Source organism: Phalacrocorax carbo, chromosome 8 (genome assembly GCF_963921805.1).
Source record: "Phalacrocorax carbo chromosome 8, bPhaCar2.1, whole genome shotgun sequence".
Classification (NCBI taxonomy): domain Eukaryota; kingdom Metazoa; phylum Chordata; class Aves; order Suliformes; family Phalacrocoracidae; genus Phalacrocorax; species Phalacrocorax carbo.
This window is the reverse complement of record NC_087520.1, coordinates 29,315,264-29,342,632: the sequence shown is the minus strand read 5'-3', so window position 1 is coordinate 29,342,632 and position 27,369 is coordinate 29,315,264. Positions and strand designations below refer to the sequence as shown.

At 41.4% G+C, this 27,369-nt stretch overlaps 1 protein-coding gene and 2 long non-coding RNA genes across 7 annotated transcripts in view; 1 reads left to right on the top strand and 2 right to left on the bottom strand.

Annotated features, from left to right (window-relative positions):
- SALL1 (spalt like transcription factor 1) overlaps positions 1-5,136 on the bottom strand; it is a 15,013-nt gene extending 9,877 nt beyond the window's left edge. The window contains exons 1-2 of one of the 4 annotated variants that reach the window (XM_064459404.1): positions 4,765-5,136; positions 4,580-4,672 (exon numbers count right to left, since the gene is read on the bottom strand). In XM_064459404.1, coding sequence (XP_064315474.1) covers positions 4,580-4,655 — 76 coding nt within the window. In that variant the 5' untranslated portion in view covers positions 4,656-4,672; positions 4,765-5,136. The other 3 variants (XM_064459405.1, XM_064459403.1, XM_064459402.1) reach the window with 3 other exon arrangements.
- Positions 4,110-25,029, top strand: LOC135314773 (uncharacterized). Of its 2 annotated transcripts, XR_010374255.1 has the most exons (6): positions 4,110-4,514; positions 13,200-13,343; positions 14,422-14,588; positions 21,752-21,884; positions 24,066-24,268; positions 24,564-25,029. It is a non-coding gene; the product is annotated as an uncharacterized LOC135314773 (long non-coding RNA). The 2 variants fall into 2 exon arrangements; XR_010374256.1 differs by lacking the exon at positions 13,200-13,343.
- Positions 23,067-26,806, bottom strand: LOC135314774 (uncharacterized). Its single transcript, XR_010374257.1, has 3 exons — positions 26,648-26,806; positions 25,113-25,230; positions 23,067-23,236 (listed from the first exon to the last, which is right to left on the bottom strand). It is a non-coding gene; the product is annotated as an uncharacterized LOC135314774 (long non-coding RNA).
- Between the last annotated feature and the right edge of the window lie 563 nt (positions 26,807-27,369).

Sequence of the window (27,369 nt, the reverse complement as noted above, 5' to 3'; positions counted from 1 at the left end):
CAGTTGCAACAGTTTCTTCAAAAAGTTCAGTGCAGTTTCACTGTTCCAGTGACACGTAAAAGAAAGGCTCCTTAAGGCTATATCTAAACTTTGGCTACATAAACATTGGCAAAGGGACAAGAAAGTAAATCCCTGTTGTTTGGAGGGTAAAACGGAGCTATGGGAACTACCTGTCAATCTCCTCTTCGGGGGTCTGGCATCTGAGGGGTGACAGGGGAATAGGGTTAGCAAAAGAAGCAAAGCTGATAAGGTGAAGCTAAAATAAACTACTAACTTCCTGCTAAGCAACCAGTAAGACTCAATTCGGGGGTCACTGGCAAGATATTGAAGTACATATTGTGATCTGAACCCTGTCACCTTTGGATGGAAGGAGGCTAGCAAAGGTTAAAACAGCTGAACGCTTAAGTTTTTTTCCTAGCACCAGACACACACGAAGCAACAATTTCGCTTGCGCTTTTCAACTTTTATTTTTTCAAGACTGCAAAGCGCATAGGTGTGTGATGCACCTTCAAGTATGGAAAATACACACAGCAAAGCCACTTTGAGAGACTCCTGCCAGGAGCTGCCCCTTTTGTTTTTTACAAACAGTTTCAAGAAACATAATTGTGTTTTCTGAGAGACACCTAAGGTCACTCCAATAAAGATTCGTGTTTCCACAATTAAAGCATGAATATGGTTAAAAGCCAGTTATGCAATAAGCACTGGTACAGCTAAACATACAGAAGGGTTTGTCCTCAGGAAGCCAGATGCTATTTAGCATCAGAAAGATAAATAAAGTACAAACTAAAACATAAATATTTTGCAGCGAGACAAAGATGCAGGTTATGATGGGGAAACACACACAAAAAGGGTCTGAACTAACACTGGGTTTAGACAACTTCCACCATATGGGTTTCAGCAATTATTTCTGAATTGCATCTGCATAAGTGATATTTCAAAAGGCCCTCTACACTTCGGGCTCACCTTTGGAAAAAACACAAGTGTCTATATTCTGAACCAACAGACTGCAGTTACCGCACAAAAAGGCCTAATTATGTAACAAACTAAACGCTGCCTAACTAAGCAATTATTTCTCTTAAGCACCCTGTCCTTCAGATCTTACTAAAGAAAGCGATCATAATTTCTCTCATGTCATGGGCCCGGTAACAATTACGTGGATGATCATAATGCTGCAGCATTAGGAATTCACCAAAATCCGTTTTTGACATGAAAAGGCACTGGTTCTGACAAGCCTTTATATGGCAGGGGTGCAAGTATTTTCTCTTCCTCAAAGTCTAGCTAGCTTATTTCTCCGATATAATTTTTGCCTTGGAAAACTACCCTCCAAGAATATTCTTTCACAATTGAGAATGCAATTCCAGCTAACAAAAAAAATTTCTAAAAGGTCATGAAAGTGGCTGGAGTTATTAACAAAAGGAAATAATCCCACAATCTCCTGCCCACTTCCTACCAGTAATTAGTTACTTGTTGAATATAATTTACGCTGCAAGTAATTTCTGCTATTAATCTGAGAGCCGTTCTATTTAATCCAATGCAAACTTTATGAAATGCTCACACACACAATATTTTACAAGGGTAAACTTACTTATCCATTGATTGCACCAAAATTACATTTTAGGTGGAAAGTCTTCCTGGTAAGAGTGAACTGCGTGAGCTTTGAACTTTAAAAACAAAAAGAGAGCAGTTAAAAAAAGTAAAAAAAAGCCCATGTTGCTGCAGTCTGATGAGCTTTTTTCCTATCGATCTTTAGATATGAAACCATAGCATAAAGTTTTAACAAACCAGAATTCAAATCGGATGCAAGAAATTTTTGCAGGGCCACTCTACTCGTTCACTCCAAATACTGCCCAGCAGTACCTTACTGCAAGAGTCTTAAGGACTAGCAATGCTGAATTTGCCTGAACCCTGTGCAAACTGTAGCTGAATTGGCAAACCTGACTTCACAGTATGAAAGGAGAATAAAAGAGCGTTTGGAATTTCGAGGTTTTGTTTTGCAATTTCAAGGTATGTAATGCAAACTTGTCCTCACTACAGCTCACCCACCCTGTCTTGCTCGAGTGTGAAGCTGCTGCCAGGGCTGGGGACCCCGTAAAGGCGGAGGGTAGCTCTATGCTAATATTATTACAGCGTTCTGAATCCTGAAACACCATTACAAAACACACCCTCTAGGCAACTTACTCAAAACTTATCGTCTAACCATGTAAACCAGCCATAACCTAAAACCATTACCAGAGAGGGGCAGGGGGAGGCTCCTACAGATTTTATAGTAAAGTTCACTGTTTTTCCTAGGAAACCGGTCAGTATTTTTTAAAAATAATAAGCTTCATTATTTAGTTATTTAACTCACGATAGCCACACAAACTAAACAGAAGCTTCACTTCCATGCCATCATTTCAGGCAAAATCCAACTTACTTCAAGGACATCCTTTAGCAACAGGCAGGAAAGCTGCTCAGTTAACATTCCTTTCTCACACTCCCACCGTCTTTCATTTGAAAATGATGTGCAAAATCAGATCAAAACACTACAACCAGAAGAAAACGGCTACTTTTAAAAAAAAGATACTTGGCGGTGTTTTGATCTGTTCCATCTACTAAAAACAAACAAACAAAAAAAAGACAGCGAACGTCAGAAGATGCAATCATACAAAGCGGGGATGTGAAGAATCCTTCTCTGCTTTCCCAGCAAGATAATTTCCATTTCAGCTTTCCCTTTCTCTGCTCACTTTCAGAAGTTACAAATTCTTTCATAAGAGGCCGATGAAAGGCAAATAAAAACCTAACGTTTTCCCCAACTCCTGCTCCAAAACTTCAAGAGGAAGTAGAAATAATATCGGAAGAAAAAGAAATACTTTTACTGAGATGAGAAAGGGGATTGTGCTGAGCAAACAGCAGAACTCGAGTGCACTCAAAGCGCACAAAACTCAGCTAGAAACCAGAAGTCGCCTCCCAGGAACCAAATGACTTTTAAGAAACGTTGCGGCAGAGCTAGGCGAAGCGAGCGCTTTTACATTCGCTGGTTTAGAAAGAGGGCGTCCCACGGATTTTGGAAGCCGGGAAAGTGCTTGCAGAGGGAGGAAAACATCCCGCAAACTTTCCGACTTGATTTATCGCGCGGGGCCCGGGACCCTCTACCCGCGTTTCGCCCCCGCGTAACCCCAGGCACCGCACCGGGCACCGTCGGTGCCGGGGCCGCCGCCGCGTCGGGCGGAGCTCGGCGGCCCCGGCGCGTCGGGCCCGGCCGGAGCGCGGAGCGGCCGCGGGAACGGAGAGCCCGGCGCCAGCGCTTCCTCGGGAAGTTACCGCGGGAAGCCCGAGGTGCTTCCGACCGGCGGGGCCGGGTGGCGCAGGGGAACCTCCATGCACGTCCCTCCCTTACCTGCCCGCCAGAAGCGCTTCTGCCCCGCGGCGCCCTCCGCGCCCGCCGCCGGCGCGTCCCCTCGCCGGCCCCCGGCGCTCGCCCTCCTCATAGCCGCTGGGGGGTCCGGCGGGCGGCGGGCACGGGGGGTGCTGCCCTGGGCCGGGCGCCCCTCGCCTTCCCGGCCGCGGCTCTCTCGCCGACCACTTGTCGCCCCGCGTCCCAGCGCAGGTACGGGCAAGGGCACGCCCGCCGGGCTGTGCCGAACTCCCCCTTTTCCCGGGGGGGTGGGGGGAGGAAGGGAAAAGGAAAAATAAAAAGGAAAAAAAAGAGAGATTTCACACACTCCCTCTCCAAAGGACACAAAGCCAGCGTTTATTTCTCGCTCACTGACTTGGAGGGGAGGGGGAGACGGCGAAAAAAAAAAAAAAACCAATAAAAAATAACATTGGGGGATGAAAACAAGCCCCGCGCTGCCCACAGCTCCCGCGCTTGCGGCCGCGGAGCCCCTCTCCGGCGCGGCGACGGCAGCTCCCGGGACGGGGCGATCCCCCCCGTGGCCCGGCCCGGCTCGGCTCGGCTCCGCGGCGGCAACTTTTCCGCCTCCAGGAAGCTTTTGGTGCAGCCGGAGGCCGGGGCTGCTCGGCGGCGGGGCAGCGCCTCCCGCTCGGCGGAACTGCGGGGGAGTAGGGGGTCCTGAGCGCTGAGGTCCGTGGGGGTGTTGCGGGGGGGGTGGGGGGGGAAGAAAGTGGGTACCCGTGGGGGTCTTTCCGCCCCTTTCGGGGAGACGTTGCGGGCAGCGTGTGTGGCCGGACGGGGCACCCGTCCCGCGGGGCTGCAGGATCAGCCGCCCCGCCGCAGCCCCACTTTGTTCCCCCGCTCCGCGGGGCGCGGAGAAAGGCGCGGGGGGCGCGGATCCATCTCCCGCCGCCTCAGGATGCCAGACCGCCCCGCGGGGGGAGGGAGGAGGGAAAACATCAAAAAACGGAAAGGGTTTGGAGTTTCGTTAAGAAACAAGCGAAACAAAACGCTGAGTTAAAAGAATAAAATAAAAGCCAAGAACTTGGACCAAAACCCCAGAGGGAACCCCCCCGCACGTAACTCCGGGAGATCCTGCTGTCCCGCTCCGCTGCCCAGCGCGGTCCCGGCTCGCCGCAAGGTAAGTTGATGTATTTTGTGTGCGTTTGTGTTAAAATGTGTGCGAGGGAGAGGAGAAGAACTCACCATTTCGCTGGGATAACAAGGCCAGATCAGGGTCGGATTGGAAATGCTGAGGCTTCGCCTGCTTCCTCCGCGACATGCTGGCTCAAACATCAGCTGGGGCAGAATAAAAAATTACTAAAAAAAAATCTTCTCAAAATTACGGAAATCGAGCCTCCCCCCCCCAGCCTCCCCAATCCTCCGCGCACCGCGCATGTGTCCTGCTATAATTATGATTATCAATAATGCATTGCGATTAATCATAGAGGAGCTCTTTGAAAGGCTATTGGCACATGGCCAGCTCTATTCAAACCAGCTCGCCTTAATCAATTAGGCGCTGATTTGCTGGAGACCCTTGTCTCTCCGCCGCTCCCACCCAATGAGTCGATCCATGTGGCAGGAGAAGGGGCTGGATTTCCCCAAAGCTGTTTGGATGCAATTTAACCCTCTTAGCAACCAGCTGGGGCTGCATCGCGCCATCCCCGTTACTATAGGAATGTGTCTCCCCTCGCCCCTTCCTCCAGCCCAGACGGGCTCCCCGCGCCTCCCTCCCTCAGTTTTGCGTTGCGTTTCACTTTTTTTTTTTCAATTTTTTTTTAAAGCTTCTTTCCCCCACGCCGCCTCTCCCAATGCCCTGACCCGCGGAGGGAGGGCAGGGTAAGCAATAATCGATGGAGGGGAGGACGCACGGCTGGGGGGAGGTCGGCGGGGAGCAGCGGGCCCAGGGGGGCGGCCCTGCTCCCCGGCGGCGCCCGGCAAGTGCCTGCGCGGGGAGAGCCCCGCTGCCGCCCGGCGCCGCTCACTGCCGTTCGCTCCGGCCCACTGCTGCTGCGAAAAGTTTACAGAGGGGTTTTTTTTATTGTTGGTGGGGTTTTTAATGTTTTTTTTTCTTGTTGGGTTTTCTTCCTTCTTGTCCCCGCATTTGCAAATAAAGATCCGTTTTCGCCCTCCCCCGTCTCCCGCCCCCCCCCCCCCCCCTTTCCATATATCACGGGCCCGAGGGGTGCTGAAAATAGGAAGGGTTTGTTTTCTACCTCACACATTCCCAGGACAATTAGGGCGCCGCTGGGAGCGGCAGGCCGACCGGGCGGCGCCCCGCCCCCTGCCGCCGGGCCGCGCCGGTTGGCTGCGCCCGCCGTCAATCCGCCCGCCACCACCCGGAGAAGGCCGGTGCGAACGGCAGCGAGGCCGGGGCTGGGGGGCGAACCCCGCTCGGCGGCCCCGTCCCCCGCCGCCCCGTCCCCCGCGGGATTGCTCCTGACTTTTGTTTTCCTCTTGGACGTGGGGGCCCGAGCGGGAGCGGCCGAGCCCCCCTAATCCCGCGCTGGGCTGGGCTGGGCAGGGCAGGGCAGGGCAGCCGGGAGAGGCTGGGGCTGGGGCTTCAGCGGGCAGAGCGGACCCGCGCCAGCCGCCCCCGTGCGCTCTCCTGGGTCCCTGTTTGTGCCTAGTCCTGTAGCACCAGGACCGTGTGGGCGCTGTACTCCTACCGTGTAATCACGCATCAAGCCTCTACTCCCGGCTGTTACTTCCAGAGGAGGAACTTCTTACAAACACATTTCACGATCGCGAAATGAAAAGCGTAGTTGCAAAGAGACTATAGACAATGCTATTTTTAATATCTCGTATATCCAACGATACACACTAGACTGCAGACGGATGGCGGGTGTTTCCCGCGCGCTCACGAACCTCTCTGCTCTCCGCACCCCTTCGCGTGTCACTCTGCTCCGTGCATGCAAAGTTACTCTGTAAAATAAGCTGAGCTGGGAGAAGCGGGAGCGCAGGCGATTTCTTTTCCTCCACTCTGACCCGTCTAGTGGTCTCTCCTCCCACCCCCCCCCGCTGGATTATTTACTCTGCTATAGAGCTACTCCTTTTTCCCGTATTAATATTAACAAACTCTGTAAAATCAAGAGGCTGATCAGATACAACTCATTTCAATTTCAAATGAGCCGGTAAAACCTAGAGAGCGAGCGAGAGGAGAAGGGAAAGAGGGAGATATCTTCCCATTCGAGAAACGGACTCACTCGCCTTTTCTTCTCATTATTAAACGAAAGAGACTAAAACGTTTAGCAAGAAGGGTGAAAAAAAAAACCAGCCGCCGCAAAACCCAAACAAACGCACGCATTCGAACGGAAAAAGTCTCCCAGGTGCCACCCCAGTATTTAGCCAGCGTTGCAAACTGGTCACTGACGCTTCTTTTCATTTCTGCACAGGGCGAGCCCCCTCCCTCCCCGCAGCATTTGGTACAGTAGATTTTGAGAAAAAGACAAACGAAGCTATCAGCGGGGATGATGTTGAAGAATGAAGATAATAATGTTGCTATAGGTGGTACTTCACATGACATTATTTTTCACTGAATATTTAAAGAGATGTTTCGGCAGAGATGGATACACTCAGTGCAGACTGTCACCCTCCTTACCCTGTGACAGTGGGAAAGAAACCGAACCTGAACGAGTAGAAACACACACGTTACTTATCGCTAGCCACACGTAGATGCACACAGAATACCCACGCGGATCTCTTTACACATCTGTGTTTGTATTTCTAACTGTATCAATCACTCCATTAGCTTCCCACGGTTTCTAATCTAGCCGCTTTCCCAAAATTATTCGCGTTTACGATTTCATTATACATTTGTCGATTAGCTTAAGACAAATTTCCCCAGATGCGTTGTACTTTTGCTTCGTGGCTGGAAAAAGGCGGCCGTGGGCTGGTAATTAAAAATCAACAACAGCAACAACAAGAAGAAAACCAGTGGTTTAAAGGCAAAGAAATTAATCGGGAGAAATTAAGTTTTATAACTTTTTTCCCCGTTTCTCTTCTCCCTCGCTAGTGTATAAAGCGGCGCGTGGTATTTCATCTAGGACCGCTTGATTATTTATTGTTTGTTTTCCTCCCCTTCGTTGGGGGCCGGGAGGGGTGGGGAAAGGGTGGGGGCAGAGCAGCATTGCCAGGGCTAGAGAAAAATCGGTCTTTATTGTTGTTGATAGCAGTACATCAATTAAACGTCATTGTCTCGAGCAGAAGTTGTGAGAGTTCACAAGCGTAAATACTCTGATCTTGGGTTTACCCTCTCGAAGCTCCAAATGACAGTGACAGATATTTTTCCCTCCCCGCCACACCTTGGAGATTTTTTTTTCCCTCGGATTATTCTTTTTAATGGAGGTGGGAGGCTTTCTAATGTGCTTCAATGCAAATCAGCCTGGCTGGAAGACACCCGTGGTGGGGATCGATCTCCAGTTCATTGAGATGAGCACTGAAGGGAGATGGTAAACAGAGGATAATTTGCAGTTCATTCTGCTGAGAGACGATTTCAATGAGATGCAACACACTAGACTGGATTATTGTTATTAAGGTTTGCGATCAGACACAACACCCTTAACACGCAGGGGTTAAAAACTACACAATCCCCACGTAGTTATAATACATCGTTAATAACGATCTGGGGGGAAAATCCAATTGATTTCATATTTTCTGCAAATTTTCACCTCTGGAGCAGCTCGGAGGGCGGACTGTGCGTGGACGCAGCGGCTCCGCCGGCGGAGGCACCCGGAGGGTCAACCCAACCTGCGGCACCGCTCCGGCTCAACGCCACCTCTGCACAGAAATTAAAGCACCATCAAGAAAACGCTTTCCCTGTATAATCCAACCATTCACATTTTCGGACCGCAAAAACATCCGCTTTTTAGTTAGCACGGCAGGTTTTTTTTTTCCTTTCCCCTTTTCCTCTTCGTCTTCTATGTTCTTCTTTTGCCCTTTTTTTAACTAAAAACGGTACACTGCAAGAGAGTTTCAAACATCGCTACAGCTGACCTCTCAAGTAAGCCGTTTTTCGGCTAACAGAGGTTACATGTATTTCAGAAATGTGTGTAATTAAGGGGCATCCAGATGCTGCACTCAGCTGGGAACTTGGCTTTGTGCTCTGATGTATACTAAACTTTTGAGACAGTCCTGGGGCGCAGCTACCCGGGGACAGCGAGCACCGGCTATCTGGGATTGTTTTATTATCAATAGCGTGGATCACGCTATTCAATATCGACACTGCAAGTCCTGTGACTGTGTGGGTTTAGGTGTGACTACTTTTGCGGACATGCTGTCAGCTGTCCCCGTCCCCCCCGCCCCTCCTCCCCGCCCCTTCCCCTTGCGCTCGTCTATTTTATTATTTTATTTTATAATGATAATTCCCCAGCAAAAAAAAAAGGGGGGGGGGGGCACCAGAATTGAAGCCTTCTCCTTTATTACTGAAAACTAATAATTGATCATTGCTCATGAACACAATCTTTTAGCTGCATAACTGAATCCTGAGCAATACGGGTTGAGCTAAAGGAGAAAAAAAAAAAAAAAAAAAAGAGGGGCAAGAGCCTCCCCCTCTCTCCCCCAAATCCCAGAGAATCGCAGTCCCCCACCCCCAAGATAAAAATGAACATGACTAATGCCATAACCGGCCAAGGTGGGATTATTTAATTCAATTCTTTCTTTACACATTTCCTGCCTTTTGTTTGACCTGATGGCTGGCAATTTTTTACACCTAGCTGTCCCTTTTGAGTTTATTGATGAAGGTGCTTCTGAAATGATTATCAAGAGATTTACAGCCATCACTACCCACCTACAGGAAAAGTAGTAAAATCAATCCCTCAATCAATCAGACCCCTCTGTGCATATCTTTTTAATCTGCTCTTTTAGCTGTTTTATTACAACACGAGCATTAAATATGTTTGTTTCAAATTTAACACGAATGCCTCCAAAGGACTCTGACAATTTAGACATAAATCACAAAGTAAACAAGCTGGATGGAAAATCCGCTTTCTCGGGCAAGAGAGTTAAAAACCAAGGAATAAAAAAATACCAGCAATATCAGCGTATAGGCAACTATTGTGTATGTACAGCTCACAAGGCAGAAAAATAAATATGCAGCACTGCAAAAGACTTTCATGCACTTCTACGTGATTACACAGAGAACATAGAGAGTGCTAGTAATTACAAATACTCTCACATCCTAAAGCCTGTCATTATTTCCTCTATATGATATGGCTTTTTATAGCAGAATGTCTTATTTCCCATGTTAAAAACATAAGCTTTTTTTTATTTAATGTCATACCCTTGAGAAAATGTCTTGATTTCAATATTATTAGTGAACTCAAGCTATCACTCTATCCTTTTTATACCCTTTTTTTAGGTTAATGAAATAAATTAGAGGGTATTTCAGGTAGGCTGCTTAGGTCAAAATTCTTTCGCACCAATTTGTTATACAGTGGTCATCAAGTATGGACAGAATGAGTCTATTAGTTCTATAGAGAATGAAGAATTTTATTTGATGCCACAGGGGAAGTTTCTTCTGCAAGCCACATGCCTTTACACCACAGTTAAAATTTTTTTTTATATATATCCTAGTGTCTCACAGCCAAATAAAGCCTCCACCAGAAAATCCATAAGTTTAGAAATGAAGTGGCACAGGTTTCTCCTTAGACACAAAATTTAAGAAAATATTCTGGGCTGCAAAGACATCTTCCAAATACATATTGTGATGTCTCTCATCACAGAAAAAACTCTGTGTAGAACAGAAAAAAAAAAAGACACTGAAATATGTACATGTCAAAAGAAGAGTCATGAAAAAAACACACCTGATACTGGATGATGAGCTATAACTACCTATCAGCCAAGGTTTCCTCCAAACATCTTGCCTTGAGAAAAGTGCCCTTATACAGTAGGAAAGCTTCAGAGTCACAATTGCTCTGCACCCAGGTATCTATTCACGAGAGTCATAGTGACAATTTTTTCAAAATTACCATACCTACAATTTCTTTATCAAAGCACTATTTAAAACAGTATAAAATATGGAGATGGCAGCCATTTAAAAGCAAATGAAGGAGTAGGACTGAGGGCTGTATTTTCCAGGATATTTAAGGGAAAAAAAAAAAAAAAAAGTGTTCTTAAAAAAGTGCTCCCTTAGGATTTGCTTACCTTTGCAACAAAATTACACAAAAATTCTGTAGTGTGTCAAAATACAAATATACAAGGCCAAAATTTCATATGGCAATTGTCTGTGAAATAGAACATACAGATGTTTTTCTACAAGGTAATCATCTAAGAAAGTAAGACCTGTTGCTGTCACCAAAAGATTTTCACTGTCAAATCAGATTTACAGAATGTGCATTTTAATTTACATTTTAAGGTTTTATTTATAATCTGGAGAATATGCAGATGTTGCAGGATAAATATGCCTCACACCTCAGGGGAAATGTTGCCTGTAGATTCCCAAATTTCTTGACTATTGAGAAGAACCTGACAACCCCTATCATTTTCATAACATATTTTTGATTCAAATACAGTGGAAGTATTTGTAAGTACATACATTTTGTTTGCATAATATTGAGGTGCCCTGATTAATACGTGGTGCTTACAACGTGAAAATTGCTATACTCTTTGCATCAATGCAAGAAGCTAGCTTGGCAGCCACTAGTTGCAATAAAGTAAATGCCTCATGAATAATGTTCTACTTTAAATGCCTGAGCTAGGTAAGAGTCCTCATGATCCATCCTTTGCCCCTGGTTTGGGCCAGCCTGTTAACAAAATTGGTCTGCAATGGCAGTGTGCAAAATTTATCCCTCTGAGAGTAAATGTTTGTTCACACACTTGCACATGCATTATCTCCATCTTGTGGGGAGCCCATTTCATGGAGCAATCTGATCCCGCAGCCGCATTTTGCAGTTTTCTTCCCATTGGTGATCATTTAATATGCAGATGGCAACAACAGCCATCACCTACCTCAAAACGTAACTCCAGGAGTTTCTGATTTCTTAAAATAATTCTGCAGCAGGCAAGAGGGAGAAGACTTGATCACTGAGCTGCCAGCCAGCTCTTACTGAGCTATCAGCAGATACTACATCAGTGACCCAGAGATAGCCTTGAAAACTACTGCTCCATAAATCTAAGATCACACAGTTGCCACCTAGAAGATGAAACTCACAATCTCCTTTCCTTGCCTAAGCAAAGCTCAAGTCACAAGCCTCAAAAAAGCAATCCTCACAAAAAGACTTTAAAAAGACAAGATCCTTTGTCACAAATGCAGAAATCAGATTTGGGTTTAGAAAAAATTGTTTCCATCCCTTAATGTTTATATGGTAACTTGGACTTCCAGCATGGCTGTACAAACTACTTCTTGAATCTCACCCTGAGTTACATGTTCTATGTTACAGTCCTTCTTCACAGAACTTGAAAATGCATCTCGAATGGAGTGTCCAGGATTGCAGAACACATTTATTTGCATGTTATATGCTGCTTTCTGCAGTCTAGCTGGCTCTGCCCACACATTAAGCTCATCTGAGCTTGCTCTGAGCCACTGACACCCTAGAAGCACTGCCCAAATAAGAATTTAAAGCTTGAGCAAGTTTTAGGTCATACTAAAGGCACTTGGTGCAAAATCATGTGTACAAAGACAAATGTAGCCCCAGTCTGTACCGGTTCAGCAATTCAACCATTATTACATCATGTACATACTGCAACAGGCAGAGCAAAGGGGGGAGGAGAATCATACTTGAATAGAAGACAACAGAGTACATTTAGGAAGATCTTGCATCAAACACCAGTGCTTGTTCTACATCTGTTTATAAAGCTGCAGGATACGTCATATACTCACTTCTGAGACCATGAAAAGCCACTTCTCTTGTCCTCAGAAGTTTGCAATGCAAGTGCCCAATCCTAAACACATTGCTGGTGAAATTAATCCTTGTGTAGGAAGCAGAGCATTGACAGGGGAGCATGAGAAGTGTTCCAGTCTAGAACTGCACATAAGCAAATTTGCAGGAGGAGCTAACCATGATAATCAAATACCTTGTTTCTGGCCACTGCCTGTCACTACCCCATGCCTGGAAGACACTGTCCCACCAGCTGAGCTGGGGCAACCCACGGGTGGGCTCTCCCAGTCTGTGTTGCACTAGCATTAGCAAAAATGTTTGCATGACATCCTCCGCCAGCAAGTGATGGAAATCTCCTGCATGGGGCAACAGTGCGTGGTATGGTAACTTCTTAAGCTATTCCAGCTGTTTGCAAATAAAATATGTGTCTAAGCCCCCAGTCTATACAAACCAATTTCTGAGAGGAGCTGTATTTGTGTGAGTGTGCCATCAGGCCTGTTACTAGCTTCAAGCAAGTGTAAATAACTGTTACATAGAAAAAAGTTCTAGAGAAGGCACCAGTGACAATGATTAGCATGTAAATAACATACCTCTCAGTAAGATGTCTTTTGTTAATATGTTTAGTTGACAGTTGCATACCTTTGCACTCCCATACATTTTAGGGCTTGAAGTCACTTGCTCTGTCTCTGAAGTTTACTCAACCTGGCTTTTTCTGCAGCTGAACCAGCTTCCATTTTTATGCTGCATGAAAGCACAAAGGTCTAACATGTAAGAATACTAGTTTTGTGAAAACATAGAGCCAAATGCGTTATAAGTATACTGAATTAGGTGGAATTAAACAAAGAATAAATATGGTTCATTTCCTCCTCCCCCTTCAGTACTGTCCTCTCTAACACTGTACATGTAATCTCACAACAAAATAACATTGCTGCACTCACTCTGTTCAAGCAGTAGCATTCACTTACTCTTTTTCACTCCTAGAATTTTCTAATAGCAAAATTTAATTTCAGCCAGTCCTGCTCTCCAAGGGCTCCCAGACCTGCTGCTCCTTTGCGCCACTGGTAATGCACTGTTCGGAAGTAGGACAAGACCTGCCCATGTTCAGCAATGGGAGTCACAGTGAGCAGAAGCAATTAGCTAAACTCTGTGCAAAGGTAAAAAGTGAGATGGATGTGAGCCTAATAGTGAGAGATAGCTAAATCTACATTCAGGGCCAGTGCTGCCACCACCAGCCGTGCAAAGTACGCAGCTGCCTAGGGCTGCAAAATGTTTAGTAACACTTTCTTGTGCTAGTGACTGTGCCTTGTGAGGGGGCCTATGTTTAAGGTTTAGCCTAGAGCAACAAAATCCTGTAACAGGTGCTGGTTGCCATATTCAGGACAGCCTGCAGGAGTTGCTTGCTGGTGACTGGGAAAGCACTCACTGCTCCTTTAAGCAAAACAACTATGACATTTAAGGAGTACATCTTAAACCACCTGTTCAAGACTAGTCACAGGTAATCTTGGTTCTTCAAAGAGATTACTCAAATGTGATGTAAATACTTAATAATCAAAGACAAAAACTTTTACTGGTAATTTGCATCCATTTTTTATGATAGCACAAAATTATTTTTAAAATAATTCTAACCAGCAACACACTACAGAAAGTTCTAATGGGATGGACTCTCCTTTCAGAAATGAACTGTAGAATATGCTTTGCATTATTCTGCTTCCTTATTTTCATTCTCATAAAATCAATCAAAGCGATAACTGGAATGTCTAGAAACAGCCAGAATTTAATCTGGAAGAATTATACACAAGTATATCAGTGCTGGAAGTGTATCTGCTTGAAGGAGCTATGTATCTCTACAGAGAATGCAATGTTCTATGCTTGAAGCATTGGCGTATATCTACAAGATTAAACTAATTTCAGTTTAGATGGCATTATGGAATACTGAATATGAAATACTGAATTATGCATGTTATAAAACTAAAAATATATATATGCTAAAAATTTTAAATTAATTGAAAATACTTTCATTTTATTACAAACTGTATTGTTGGTGTTTACAATGTATTCTTTAAATATTAGCCATAAACCCTAATCTAACCCCAAATTTTGCTAGGCCCAAGAGTTTGGGGAAACCCAGGTGTCAGCCCAAACTTTGTGGCTCAAGCAGATGACCAAATTTATCTAGTTATTGTTAATGTAGCACAGACCTGTCCAGTGTTTCTAAATACAATCCTTTTACAGGTCCCTTTCCAACTGGTTTGTGAAGAGCCCTTTTTACATGGGATATATGCTCTTTTCTAGGGTGGGAGAGAGATCAGTTCCCTTCTTTGACTGATTTCTTATTCTGAACTGCACAGGCCATGCTGGAGGAGTTGAGGCATTGGCTCACCAAACTGGAAAGAATACAGGTGAGATACTGCTTTCTATAGCATATAAGGCTCTTTCTACACTAAAGACACCCCTTTGACTGCCAATCCTGGTCCCCATTTAGGTAGGTAAGTCCTCAGCAGTGGAGCCACAAAGCCAAGGACCAGGGCCAAAACTACCTTGGAGGCACTTGGCCTCAGTGCTCCAGTGGTCCTGTTTGCCTGTGGATCCTATGGTTTTAGGAAGTCCAGGAGGTTTGTGTGTAAACCTTGACATCCTTTTAGAAGAATACAAAGGAAATTTTGCAAAGTTTCCCTCAGGCACTTTTTCAAACCACGTGGATGTTACTGGATAGGGATTTAGTCTATCCCAATAAAAATGGTCACACTTTTCAATACAAAGCACACAAAATTATCAAACAGCCCAACTGCAATATACTCTAAGTTCCTTGATAATTAAAGATTGGACCAGCTGATCTTTTGAGGTCCCTTCCAACCTGGGCTATTCTATGATTCTATGACAGGACAATACAAATTTACATTGGGTTATACTATTTGCATATTTACTGCTTTATGATATCTTTCCAAATCAAATAATATCATTTGGACTTTATTGTGGAAAGAATGAAGCTGCTTGACTGACACGTGACGTTGAACTAACTGCATTAGAAGCTCTGGCTCTTCTATTTCTCTTTCACTCAGAAAAGGGAAAAAAAACTCTGGATTTTTTCTGTACAAAGTTGCAGTACTGCAGGCTAAAACTTTCCTTCTCAATCTAAAAACTTTCCTTCTCAATTTGAATTAATTTTAAATTCTTGTGCTTTATGAACTTCCAAATGGGATTCTAATTGTTGACAGACATTTTACATTACATGTATCTATCACTTTGATTTAATACGCATTTTCATTGAAGTGGCCTCTAAGGTGGCAATTTAACAGCAAGACAGGCTGTGAATTTTAGACATTAAAAATATCTAGTTTTCAAGGTTTTTTTGTACATGTGAAAATGGTCCTCCAGAAAAAAAAAAATCAGAGAAAGTCTGTATGCCTGAATTATCAAAAGCTAAATATCTCCAAGAATATTACCTACTGTTTTAGTCAGTCACAGTCATCAGAGGCAAACTGGGTTTTACATTTATGCAGCATTTCAGTAGTACACTTCAAAAAGTATTAACCATGAAAGAAATAAAATTTATTTGGAAATCCTATGTCTGGTTTATTACATCTCATGACCTGATTTAATTTTCTTCTACAGAAAACTCACATTGAAATGTCTGTAAGTAATAGGTACTTCTTGTCAACTTTGATAAGAGACATTTGAAAGGAATTCCAAATGTATTCTGAAAGATAACAGCAAAGCTAGCTTTTCTGTATCCCTAAAAGAGTAGAAACCAGACCTAGGAGAGCATACAAGCTACAGAAGAGACCTGTTCTATATCAAGTCTACTTTTGAGATCATAAGAACTGTAGTTAATATATAGACCCTAAACTATAGACATTGACAGCACAGTGGGAACAACTCTGCCATTTTTACTTAGAATTTGTTAAACAAAATATTAGCTACTTTTAAATACTTGCATTTTCTTCATAACTCTAATACAAGCATCTTGGCTTTGGCTTATTTTATATAAATAGCTTTAGATCATCTTGTTTTTGTGGTCCTGCAGGATGTCCCAAGACCTACACTTGATGGCAAGAATAAACATTCATTAAACTTCAAAGGCTGCCAAAAAGTCTAGTTATTTTGATTTAGGGGAATCATTTAAATTAATCCCTATGTTTGTGTAGAAAATATGTAATGTAATCCATTTCTCTGTCTCCAGCTTCAAGTCACTTACTGTTGGAAAAAAAAAATTGCTTTACTAATGTTTCCTGTCTTGAAAAACTGGGGAAAAAAAATGAAGACTTCATATGTTTTTTAAGAATTCTGGCTTAGTGACATTGAGAAACGGATATTATAATACACAACTGTGTGCTTACATCTCTGCATAACTGCTGTTAAAACTAACACACACAATAAAGTTTTTCAGCTGGAGCAACAAAACCAGATTTTATGTATATGTATGTATATATAAACTTTTTTTAACAAAAGCACTGATTACTTTTTTTTGAGTGGCTTTCTGCCTTAGCACCCCAACTCAGCTGAGTACTGTTCTGCTACAGAAAACTTATGGTCACCTTTGTAACATATCTTCCTTTTTGCTGAGCCCCTCTTAAAATTGGGCAGAAATTTTAATAGGATTGAAAACTTGGTTTTTAATTTAACTTTTACTTTAAAAGTAATCCACTCCTCAGCTGAAAGAAGTATGTCAAGCATGTTGTGTCAGAGACACCGAGAAAAAAACTAGGAGTGAGAACCTCAGCTATTGTAAATCACTGTAATGCCACTGAAGCCAATATGACTATGTCAATTTAGACTAGCTGAGGTTGTAGCCTAATATTTGTGCTGAAATGTTGAGGCTATAGCTGTAACTCTGAGCTGTATAAATATTTGTTGAAAGCTGACTGTTAGGGTGCAGGGGGTGGACTGCTCATTAGCAAATAGTGAGGACCCTTGTCTTTTCACCTTTCTTAAGGAAACCCTTCAATTTTTTGGGGGTGGGAATTTTGCCTGGGTAAAGGGTACAAATATGATCTTTCTTACTTTGTGCAGGGATTATACTGTATACAGTGAAACAGTAATTTTTATCTGGACTTTTGAACTTACACCCGTCTGACTGTCCTACACTGATTCATGCAATGTACTGTACATGAATGACCAGTAATGTTTACAAAATGAATTAGCTTGACTCCAACCCTCTAGCCAGAAAGTAATCAAAGTGAAGAGCCAAGCTATTGCTGAAATTCCAGCTTCACTAGCTAGAAACTGCATGCTATGTCTCGCTAATCAGTATATTAATGTAAAATGTACATGTTCTATACTGGAGGAAAATTAATAACAGCAGTGATTCTGAGCAGTCTACACACATTAAGTATTCCACCCCCATACTGTTTTTGTGTGGTGGGCAAGTCTGATTGCAAGATATGGTACAGATACAAAAAAAGTGAAAAAAAATCTATCAGCATGCAATTAAACCACAAGTTGAAGTGCTTTTTCCCCCCTAAATTAAGCTCCACTTAACATTTTTTTTTCTTTTCTTTCAAAGCCAAAGTTCATAGACTTTTATTCAGGAGCCTTCTTATACAGATATTTTTAGTAGGGTTATTCATAACTGGTGGCCCTAAAGTCTTGGAGGCTCTGGTTTATTTCCTCATCAACCATCTAAATATAAGAATTCTGCAACATCAGAACTATCTGCAGAATAATCTCATCCTATAAAACCCATCAGCCTTTGTTAGATTTAACATAAAAATTACTGTGAAAGAAAATAATTTTATTTAAGCATTTTGTTTGGGATGGTCTGAAACTCAAAATGGATTACTGAAATTCCCCTCAGAAAACCAGCCTCCTAATCTGAAAAGCACCACTTCATATAAAGCTGGAGATGTCTCAGAGCCAAATTGTTTGCTCCTGTATATGGTTAGAGCTCCAGAGGGAGAATATGAAAAAAGGCTCTGTTAATTTTCCAGCAGAGCATCTAAACCACTTCCCCCACCCCGTCAGTTAAAGCAAAATTAAAACAAAAATAAACCCTGATTAGCATGCGAGATCTTAATTTGATGCAAATTAACATAACTCTACTGGATATGTGACTTAAGCAGAGTTATAACAAGACTTACCACCAAGAAGATCTGGGCCAAGGTATTTTAATGGTTGTTTCATGTGAGTGGGTGAGAACCTGATTCTTCATTCTTATTCAGGCTGAAAACAAGGAATGCACTACAGAGCTATAGATCGGTTAAAGAATTGATTTTTTTTTGCAGGGAGGAAGGCTAAAGAGGCTCAGTTCTTCCAAAATTAGCAACCACTGATGCTGCCCAAAACCTCCCCATCTATATCATAGCTTCATCCAGCCCCTGTTAGATTTTATTTCCAGACTAAACTTGCAAATCCAGAGGAGTGGTAAAAATTAATAACAACTGAGTAAAATAGTTTGGCAAGATATCTCTAACACTACCTAAAAATCAGAGGTTAATAAATAGTTAAATTTAGCTGTAGCTTCCCATAAGTACTTTAAACATAAGTCAATATTTTTGTCTTTTGTTGTCTCAGGATTTCTACAGGAGCACAGAGAATTTCATCAATGATCTTTCCACACTTTATTGCATTATGCCTTTGTACTATTATCCATCTGTACCCTTATTTAATGTGTTATCAGCTGTATGAAAATAACTACCAGTCCTTTCACCCCAGAGCAAGTATCAATAGGAAGAATGACAGTGGCTAGTTTGCACACTTGAAATGGTTTATTTGTTGCAGTCCTGTGCACAAGATGTTTATCAGTAAGCACCAGACAGCCATGCAGAAGAAGGAGCCTTAGTTCTGTCTGAGACAGCCTCTTATTGCTATTGATAGTTAGTATCAGTGTCCAGTCTGAGAAATGGAAGTGCTGCAGGCAACTTCAGTCAAGACACCCTATTGATCTACCGCTTCCTTTGCCTCCCTGAAGCTAGAGAAGAAAAAAAGGGGAGGAAAAGCTTGCTGTATAAGGGGCAATGCAGCAGTCTATGACTTACCATCATTCAAAAGGGGTGTGTATGTGCATGGATATTCCTGATATTCAGCATCTCAGAAAACAGTAAATCACATGCACAGCCATGATAAATATAAATGTCAATGTGTTAGAAATGTCCTTTATATAAGAGGTGTCACTAGAGCTACATTTTTAGCATGAAACATTTTTGCTGCTTTTTATTTTTCATTGACTTATTGTGCTTCTGTTATATCTGTCTAACACAATCAATCTAAAGCATAATATCTGAGAGTCCTATTCATAAATAATACATATTTGGGTCATTTTCATTTGTATTCTACAATGAAGATTTACAAGCCAGAAACAAAACAAGAAACAATGTGTGGAATGCTCTTATTCAGTGGATAAGAATATATTACTGTGATCAATTAATCTGCTTTTCTCTGCATTAGGTGGACATCTTTATGGTACATCCATAAGGGTTTATAACTTAGGAGAGACAGAATCAGCTCTAAGGCTCGAACATAAAATGCCTGTATTCAGAAAAGAGAAACTTTTCCAAAGTTTGGTTTTTAAAATTTTTTTTAATGGGAAATGTGTTAATTACGGCAAATTCAACCACAGCAATACCCACATTTTATGTCGCTCTGTCCTATACACTACCCCTCATGTTAAATGAAACAAAAATTGCCTACATTATACCATAGCTAAAAGTCAAAATAATAGTTGTGCTGATTTTTATAGTGCCATTCATCCAAAGATAGTTACATTCTAACACAAACCATGCAAATTCATTCAACAGGAGAGCAAACTGACAAACAGAAAGGTCTAGCTCAATTTTTTTTCAGCCAAAAGCTAGTAGGCAAAATTAAGTTAAAAAACCTGACCAACTGTGTGCATATCAATTGCAGGAGCAAGTAATACCAAGAAAGGTGAAAGAAAGACTTAAACTGGTATTAGCATATTAATATCTCATACAAGAAACTACAGTCACCTGTGCAGTCACCACTAGAGCTGGTATTCTGATGATGGGCCAGGTCAGAGGAGCAGCAGTAATGGCCCAGATATTTATAAATTCATCCTGCACAGAAGGAGCAAAGGACAGGGCTTGGTGGTAAAAATCAATGTTAATTTAGGAAGAAAAGTCAGGATATGGGCAATATAAGCTGGTGAGAAAAAGTCTGGGTGAATGGTGGGAATGAGGACAAGACTGGCCACGGTGGCGGTCCACCCCTTTGCCTCAAGTGTTGACAGATGCAGGCTGTGCTGTGCTCAGTGCTTTGGACTGTGGTCCTCAAAGTGGGTTACTGTATTAGTTTTTCAACTCTGAAAATTTGTTACAGCACATCTCAGATAAAAAGTGAAATGAGTTTCGCAACTATAGCAAAAAAGCAATTTTACATTTCATAGGCCTTTTAAAACCCTTTTCAATAGAAATAAAAATAACAGTAAGGGGGGGGGGGGAAAGGCTAAATTTCCATTCCTGTTTTTATAGTTTGACGTTGCAGATGTTTCTGGGTCAGAGGTGAACATGTCTTTAGGTGTCAAAATATTCAATAACCTGAGTCAAAAATGATCCAGTCACCAAAACCATGACTGTGTGCCAGAATATCCCCACCTCAGAAGCTTGCTGGCAGCAATGTGCTCCAGGTGTCTTACAGTACACAGACCTGGTAGCCATTTTAATATTTTCCATGCTTATGTAAATGGACTTGATGTGTGTTCATCAAATGTGGGAAAATCCCACAGAATTGTGTGCCATCTGTTTATAGGTAAAAGGTCTGCTTTGCTGACAATTTAGTGAAAAATCAGAAAACAATGAAAGCAAACAAACTTTTGTTCTGTTTTGGTTTTATAACTCTGAGGCTTAATGTTGTATCAAAAACCTAACAAAGTTCAAAGGTTCATTCCGTTTGGATAGCATTGTCCTTTTCAGATGTATGAATATTACCTGAGCCCCACAGAGCCCTTAAATCTGCACCTCGTGGCTACAACCTGCAACCTAGTGAAACCCTGAGCACACCCAGGATTCAGCAGGACATGATGAGGGTGCAAGGGCCACCTCTTGAGAGGCTGCATGTCTGCGCTGGTGCCCTGGACCAGAAGCCTCTGTGAAATACTAGCTGACAGCATTTCAACACTTCTGGTTGGCCTCAAGTGAGAAACTCAAGCTGAAGCAAAACCTAAAAGGCCCATTTAGGAAAAGCATCACCTTATTTTATTTAACACCTAATACTGCATTTGCTTTTTTGTAAGAATTAAAGCCAAGTTTAATTCAATTAATATGGCAGATGCCAATCAAAGTGTCCATATTTATTGTTTTGGTCTGTTTTAAACAAGACTGTCGGAGAAAAGGCAGTTGCGTCCGAGGTCCTGAAAGCAGCTATGATATTAAAAGGAAGGCTGTGGTAGTAATGATTTTCAGCATCAGTTGATAGACATCAACCAATCATCAGAAGAGGAATTTGAGACCTTTCTTGTCCTTGCATTCCATGTGGAACATGTACTTACTCTTTTCTACACAGAACGAATAAGCAGGCCTGGGAAATTTACACCTGAATATGAGTCAGATGTTGTCAGAAGATGTTGTCAAAGTTTGTTTCAAAAGTGTATTTCATTATATCCCACCAGGCAGTGAGATCTTGTCTTGGGTGAAAGAAGAGTTAACGCAGCTGGCAAAGGAGAAAAACATCAGAAGAAAACATATTGACAAAGCTAATAAAATCCAGACATGTGCAATCTAAAATCTCAAATGTGATTCAAGGTAAGCTAAAAGCACACTATAGCATCAAATACTGTTAAACCATCCAATACAACCTGAAGAGAAGACAACAAAATCTCTGTAGAGACATGCACTAGATGCTCAGCAAGGTAGGTCAGCGTATCTCCATTGAGATAGGCTCTACTGCTTTACATGGGCTTAACCCTGCCCCTAATGGCCTAAAATAGATATTTTAACCTTGCCACCAGCATTGTATTGGTGCATAAAAGTTGAGAAAAAGAGTTTGAAAGTGCCTATGGTCAGTTAATTAGGAACCAGTTCCCCACAGTATAATCTACTCCATTTGCCAAAAGAGACAAGTTTTATGTGTTTCAGTCAAAGTGCAACTCCTCCAGTAATGTTCCTAAGACATTTACTTTGAAAATGAGGAACCTTATTTCCAAGGTCAATCTGAGGTTTCCTGGGTTCAGACTAAAATACTTTGTGGGGCCAAAGAAATACTCACTGGGTTCTAGGGACCAGGGAGTGTATGTGTAGTTTGAACGTATTTCAAGTAATCCTGGGAGGTCTTTTCGTTTTTATGTATTTGTGTCTCCTCAGACAACATTTTACTTTTTTTCCCTGAGAAACTGAAAGTGAAGTAAATGATGACATTTTTTGCCAGTACATTTCAGTTGGGTCATTTCCTGCATTGAACCAGAGAACCTGCATTATTGGCACCCTTTCCAGAATGTATTTCCTTCCAGTGTGTCATATGAAACTATAGTCAAATTTTGCCCAAGGGCTGCCATTCCTTCTGTGTTAAACTAGCAGGAATTTCTGTATAAAGCAATGGTTTTCTTTATGTGACCTTTGACAGTGGGAGTGTTGGGAGAATTATATTATATGTTGTAGGGTTAGTGCTAGGCAGAGCTTCGTACACAGTTGTAAATTAAACAGCAGCATTTACAAATGATCTCCATAATGAGTAGGTGATTGGAAGATGTGCTGCTGCATGCTGTAGATTAACATCTGAATAGAGAAACTATCACATAGCCCAGGAATGGCAGTAAAAGTTTAAAAGAAATATTCAATATTATAAATCATATTAAAAATAAAATACTTACAGCTGCCATTTAAAAAAATATTTTTAAATTTTTTTTTTTTTAATATATTTTGTGTCAAAAAGATGGAGAACAAGTGAAATAGGACTACAGTGATTGCCACAATCTTACTTGCCTGGAGACATAACATTGGACATCCGGTTTAACTAGGCAGGTGCCAAGAATCCTCTTGCAGATGCTATGGAGAGGCTTTCAAATATAAGAATGTACAATGACCCCCTTCCTCTGGTCCTTTCTATGGTTTCTGAGTTGCTCATTAAACCAGAGAAACCTCCAGTGAGGTGTGATGACCTGAAAACAGAGAGGAGCTAAAGATTCAAAGTTTTAAGTAAAACAGCAATTATAGAAAGATCTACAGCTCCTTACATGTAATCAGGTAAATTATGAGAAGTAGCATAAAGCACCTAAATTGGAGAAAGAGTGGAGGAAGGAGGAGTGAGGGGAGGAAAGGAGGTCCCTTGGGAGATATCTGATAGGATGCTTGGTCTGTGTAGAGGGCAAAAGGTTAAGTGAAAATGAGATGAAGGAATGATCAGATATAGTCAGATCAGAGACAGTTAAATAAAGGAATGTGCTAACTTAAGACAAATGTGCAGAAGCGTGCCTGTGCTGAGTATGTTGGTGTAGCCATTCTTCAGCAGTTCAGAAACAGAAAGGAGAATTTCCAGTTCCCAATCCACATCAGTCCTAGCTGAAGCACTTCCCAGCAAAGAAACAGAGGGATAAGGTTTAAGAGTCCTCTCTGCTACTCCAATAGAGTAAAAGGATATTAAAGTGCTTCTAATTTTGTGTCCACTTTTTGCAGGTCCCTTTTTACTGCTGATGTGATATAAATCATCCTTATTGATAAGAAATTAAGTCATGCCTGTGCCAACTGTGGTTTTGGACAATGCAAAAGACGCTGTTTAAAGAATATGAAAACAAGTACTAAGAATTACTTGAAAGCTGCAAACTTTGCTGGTTGTCTAACATTTTTATGGGTCAAAGAGCTCTTGTTAGAATGGGTTTCCATAACAAAAGCAATATTTGGTTAAAAGAGGTGCATAATGTAGCAAATAAATGATTGGGACACAGTCAATATAAAACTTCATTAAATATTTTGGTAAATCTCTGTTCTTAGCCTACTCAACAAAAAATGGCCTGGGATGGCAAACAGCACCAGAAAGCTCAAGAAGTATCTGTACTGGCCAAGTCTGGAAATGACCACAAGAATTTTGTTCAAAAAATCGTTGGTGGCTCACAGCCTTTAAATGTTTCTAAGAACAGACTTAAATTTCTAAACCCCAAGATGAAAGTTCAAATTCTTATACACATAATTTAAAGGTCAGTACTTTTCATGTTTCCTCAGGAGCTTAATTAACATATACAATTAGACCTGGGAATTAGGAAATTGGAGCTTTAACTTGTCTGCTAGATGCTAACACCTGGGGAATACCCAAACCAAATTTCTGAGAATGAATTTTGGTATGCTCAACAATTTTGGTGTTACAGCTTTTTGAGGGGAGAAATCGTTGTGTGTTCTTTACAAGGAGTTTGATTAGTCATGGAATTCACTAGCTGTAGCTGAACTTCTTATCTTTAAGACTAACACAGATCCCACATATATTTATGTCAACAGTAAGCTACAATGAAAGAAGTGTGAGCCTGTAAATGAGGAGTTTCAAATGAAAGAGGTGGTTGAAGCATTTTGACCCTATTCAATCAAGGTCGGTTTTCCCCTGAATTATATCTGTTTCCTTGTCTAGCATTTTAGATACCTTCCAAGTGTCTATCGACGAGAGTTTATAAGTGGCATTCAACAATGAAGAAGAAAGCAAGCTGCTCACAAAGCTCCCCCTTTCCCCATGTGATAAAAAGCACTGTTCCAGGGGAAAAGAAAAAAGAGTGTTTGGGTCCCAGTCATAAGTGCCTATGGGAAAGGAGTGGTGAAAAGAGGCCAACAACTCCAGGAAACAGGGACAGGAGGGAAGAGCACAAATCAGCTTTATGAGCTAGCAAATGATGGATGGCTAAATGCCAGCTGAGAGAATTATATACAATTGAGTTTGTATTGTTGCAATTATTAAAGGTTTTTTTACTTTTAATTTTTTGTGGTAGGTGTTCTTACTCCTTCCTTACAGAAACCCTTGATTTTCACTTGCTAGATACTTAGAGGCACTTGTCGTACCCAAAAGGTGATTTCAATTCTCGTATGCCAGGAAACCTTTCCACTGATCAAAACACAGTTGCATAGGCTTGCTTGATCTATTAACGGGTGCCACAACTCTGGGGTATGTCTGTTATACCTGTGAATACAGATATAATTAATATAACAGATATCATACATATATGCAAATCTGGAAGGTAAAAATGATATAGTTAGACAAGTTTTTCAATTTGCCAAACCAAATGAAGATATCTGAATCACCTAAACAAGCATATACTATCTGCACTTGGACTACTGCTGCTGCAGTGACATCAGCATGTTCTTAATGTATTTTATTTTACATTGAGCTTGTTTTTTAATGAAAGATCTTAAGAAACACAATTTTTAAACATACTTTAATTAGCTTTTTCCAGGCTGTCACCTCTCTGCAGCCTTTAAAAAGCTCTTTCCATTATTTCCCACAAGTTGCTTGGACATACAATATCAGCCCACAAGACTACATGAATTGCCATTCAGTGGGCAGTGATCCTCTGTATTAAAACAATGAATGAGCAACCTTCTTTCTGCTTTATATAAAATGCTTTCAGTGTAAGACAGGGAACAGAGTATTTTCTTATAGATAACATTTTTATCCATTACAGAAATGCATACCATCCCCTTTACTAACAAATAATAGAAGCAATATCTTCAGTATATTTTATTATATTAATACATTTTTATATTACAATTTTATCTTCTTCACTTTGACATTTATTTCCCCTTTAATGAGTCAAAATGCCTAGCCAAGAGCCCTTGACTTTAAGCACATTCTTAACATCAGCGTATTAACTGTCACATTCTGGCTAATAAGCTTAACTTATCTGTTTGAGATCTTTGTCAAACAAGACCTAAACGCCCCAATTTTAAAAAATTGATGTAAATGTAAATTTTCACTTTAGTGGCACTGGAAAGACAACAATGCTGTTTCATCATCATCATAACATGAACATTCTGTATTATGGTTTTGCTCCCAGCTATCTTTATCAGTGATAAGTGCCTCTCCTTGTAATAAAAGATACTGAACAAAAAGTAGTTTAACAGAGATTTTGAAGTCTTGATTTGCAAAAGTTAGTCCATTCTGAACCCTTCATTTTATTTCCATTTACGTTGTGAGGGCAAACAATTGTTGTAGCTTTCATCATGAGCTCAAGCATTACATTTTAGCAGACCAAGCTTAAGTGCATGCAGATGAGTGTAACATCAATTTTTTTTTTTTTAAGGATATTACAAACACAATGGTAAGCAAATTAATGCAACAACAAGGGAGCATTTTTTCATAATCTTGGGTAATTTTTAGCAAAGTTGCAAAGCTTCTCTCAGGATTCTAGATAAAACAGTTGCAGGTTTTGAATATTTTTTAATTCCGACTCTTAAATCACATTAGCATGAATCACATTATCAATGCAAGGGAAAAGATAAAAAAATATAGCAGATGTGATTTATTTTTAAGAATAATTTTAGAATCTGATTCCTCATCAATTATGACTATTTTAATGGAAGGAGATTAAACAATCTACCTGGCATTTAGACAAAAGTGCTGTCCTTTTCCTCCCTCCTAATACAAACAACTCTGAAGGATTTGAGGTAACTGAAAAAGCAATGGTGACAGATTTTCTGTATATTCTCTTATTCTTTTCTACTAGGAGAGCGATACATACAGTTGTTGAAATTCTCTGTGGATTTGATCTTTGCTCATAGATGGCTGAAGGGCTATTTCTGCCTTTCTCAGTGACACTGGGTCAGAGCTGACTGCTCACAGGAGCGTGTCTCGGTAGGTCAGAAGTACCTCTCAATGCCAGGAAAACTGAATGTGCCCTTGAAGATTGGGCCCACCAAAGTGTTTCTATATTCAAGTGTCTTTCAGTGGTTATGGTATTTCTGACTTCTTACTTTTGTCTTGTGAAACTGGGAGATAGTGTTCATTTGTTTCCTTGTTTGTATGTATGAGGAAGTGAGAGAAAAAAATATTCTTTTAAGAATGAATGCCACATGAGATAATTCCATCTGTCTGACTGGATTTGGCATTTTCAACTCGATTTCTCAGTTTTCTCTGATGAATAATCCAGCTTTTCCCAGTAATATGCACTATTTAAGTGCTGGACATATGCTACAATAATAACAATTGCAAATAATTACTCTAAGGGGGTGAATGAATAACGCCAGTTAGCTGGTGTGATGATGCTTCCATGACAAATTCCAGCTTTATGGAGTTGTTAATTTTTAAGCCTAAAAGCTTTCT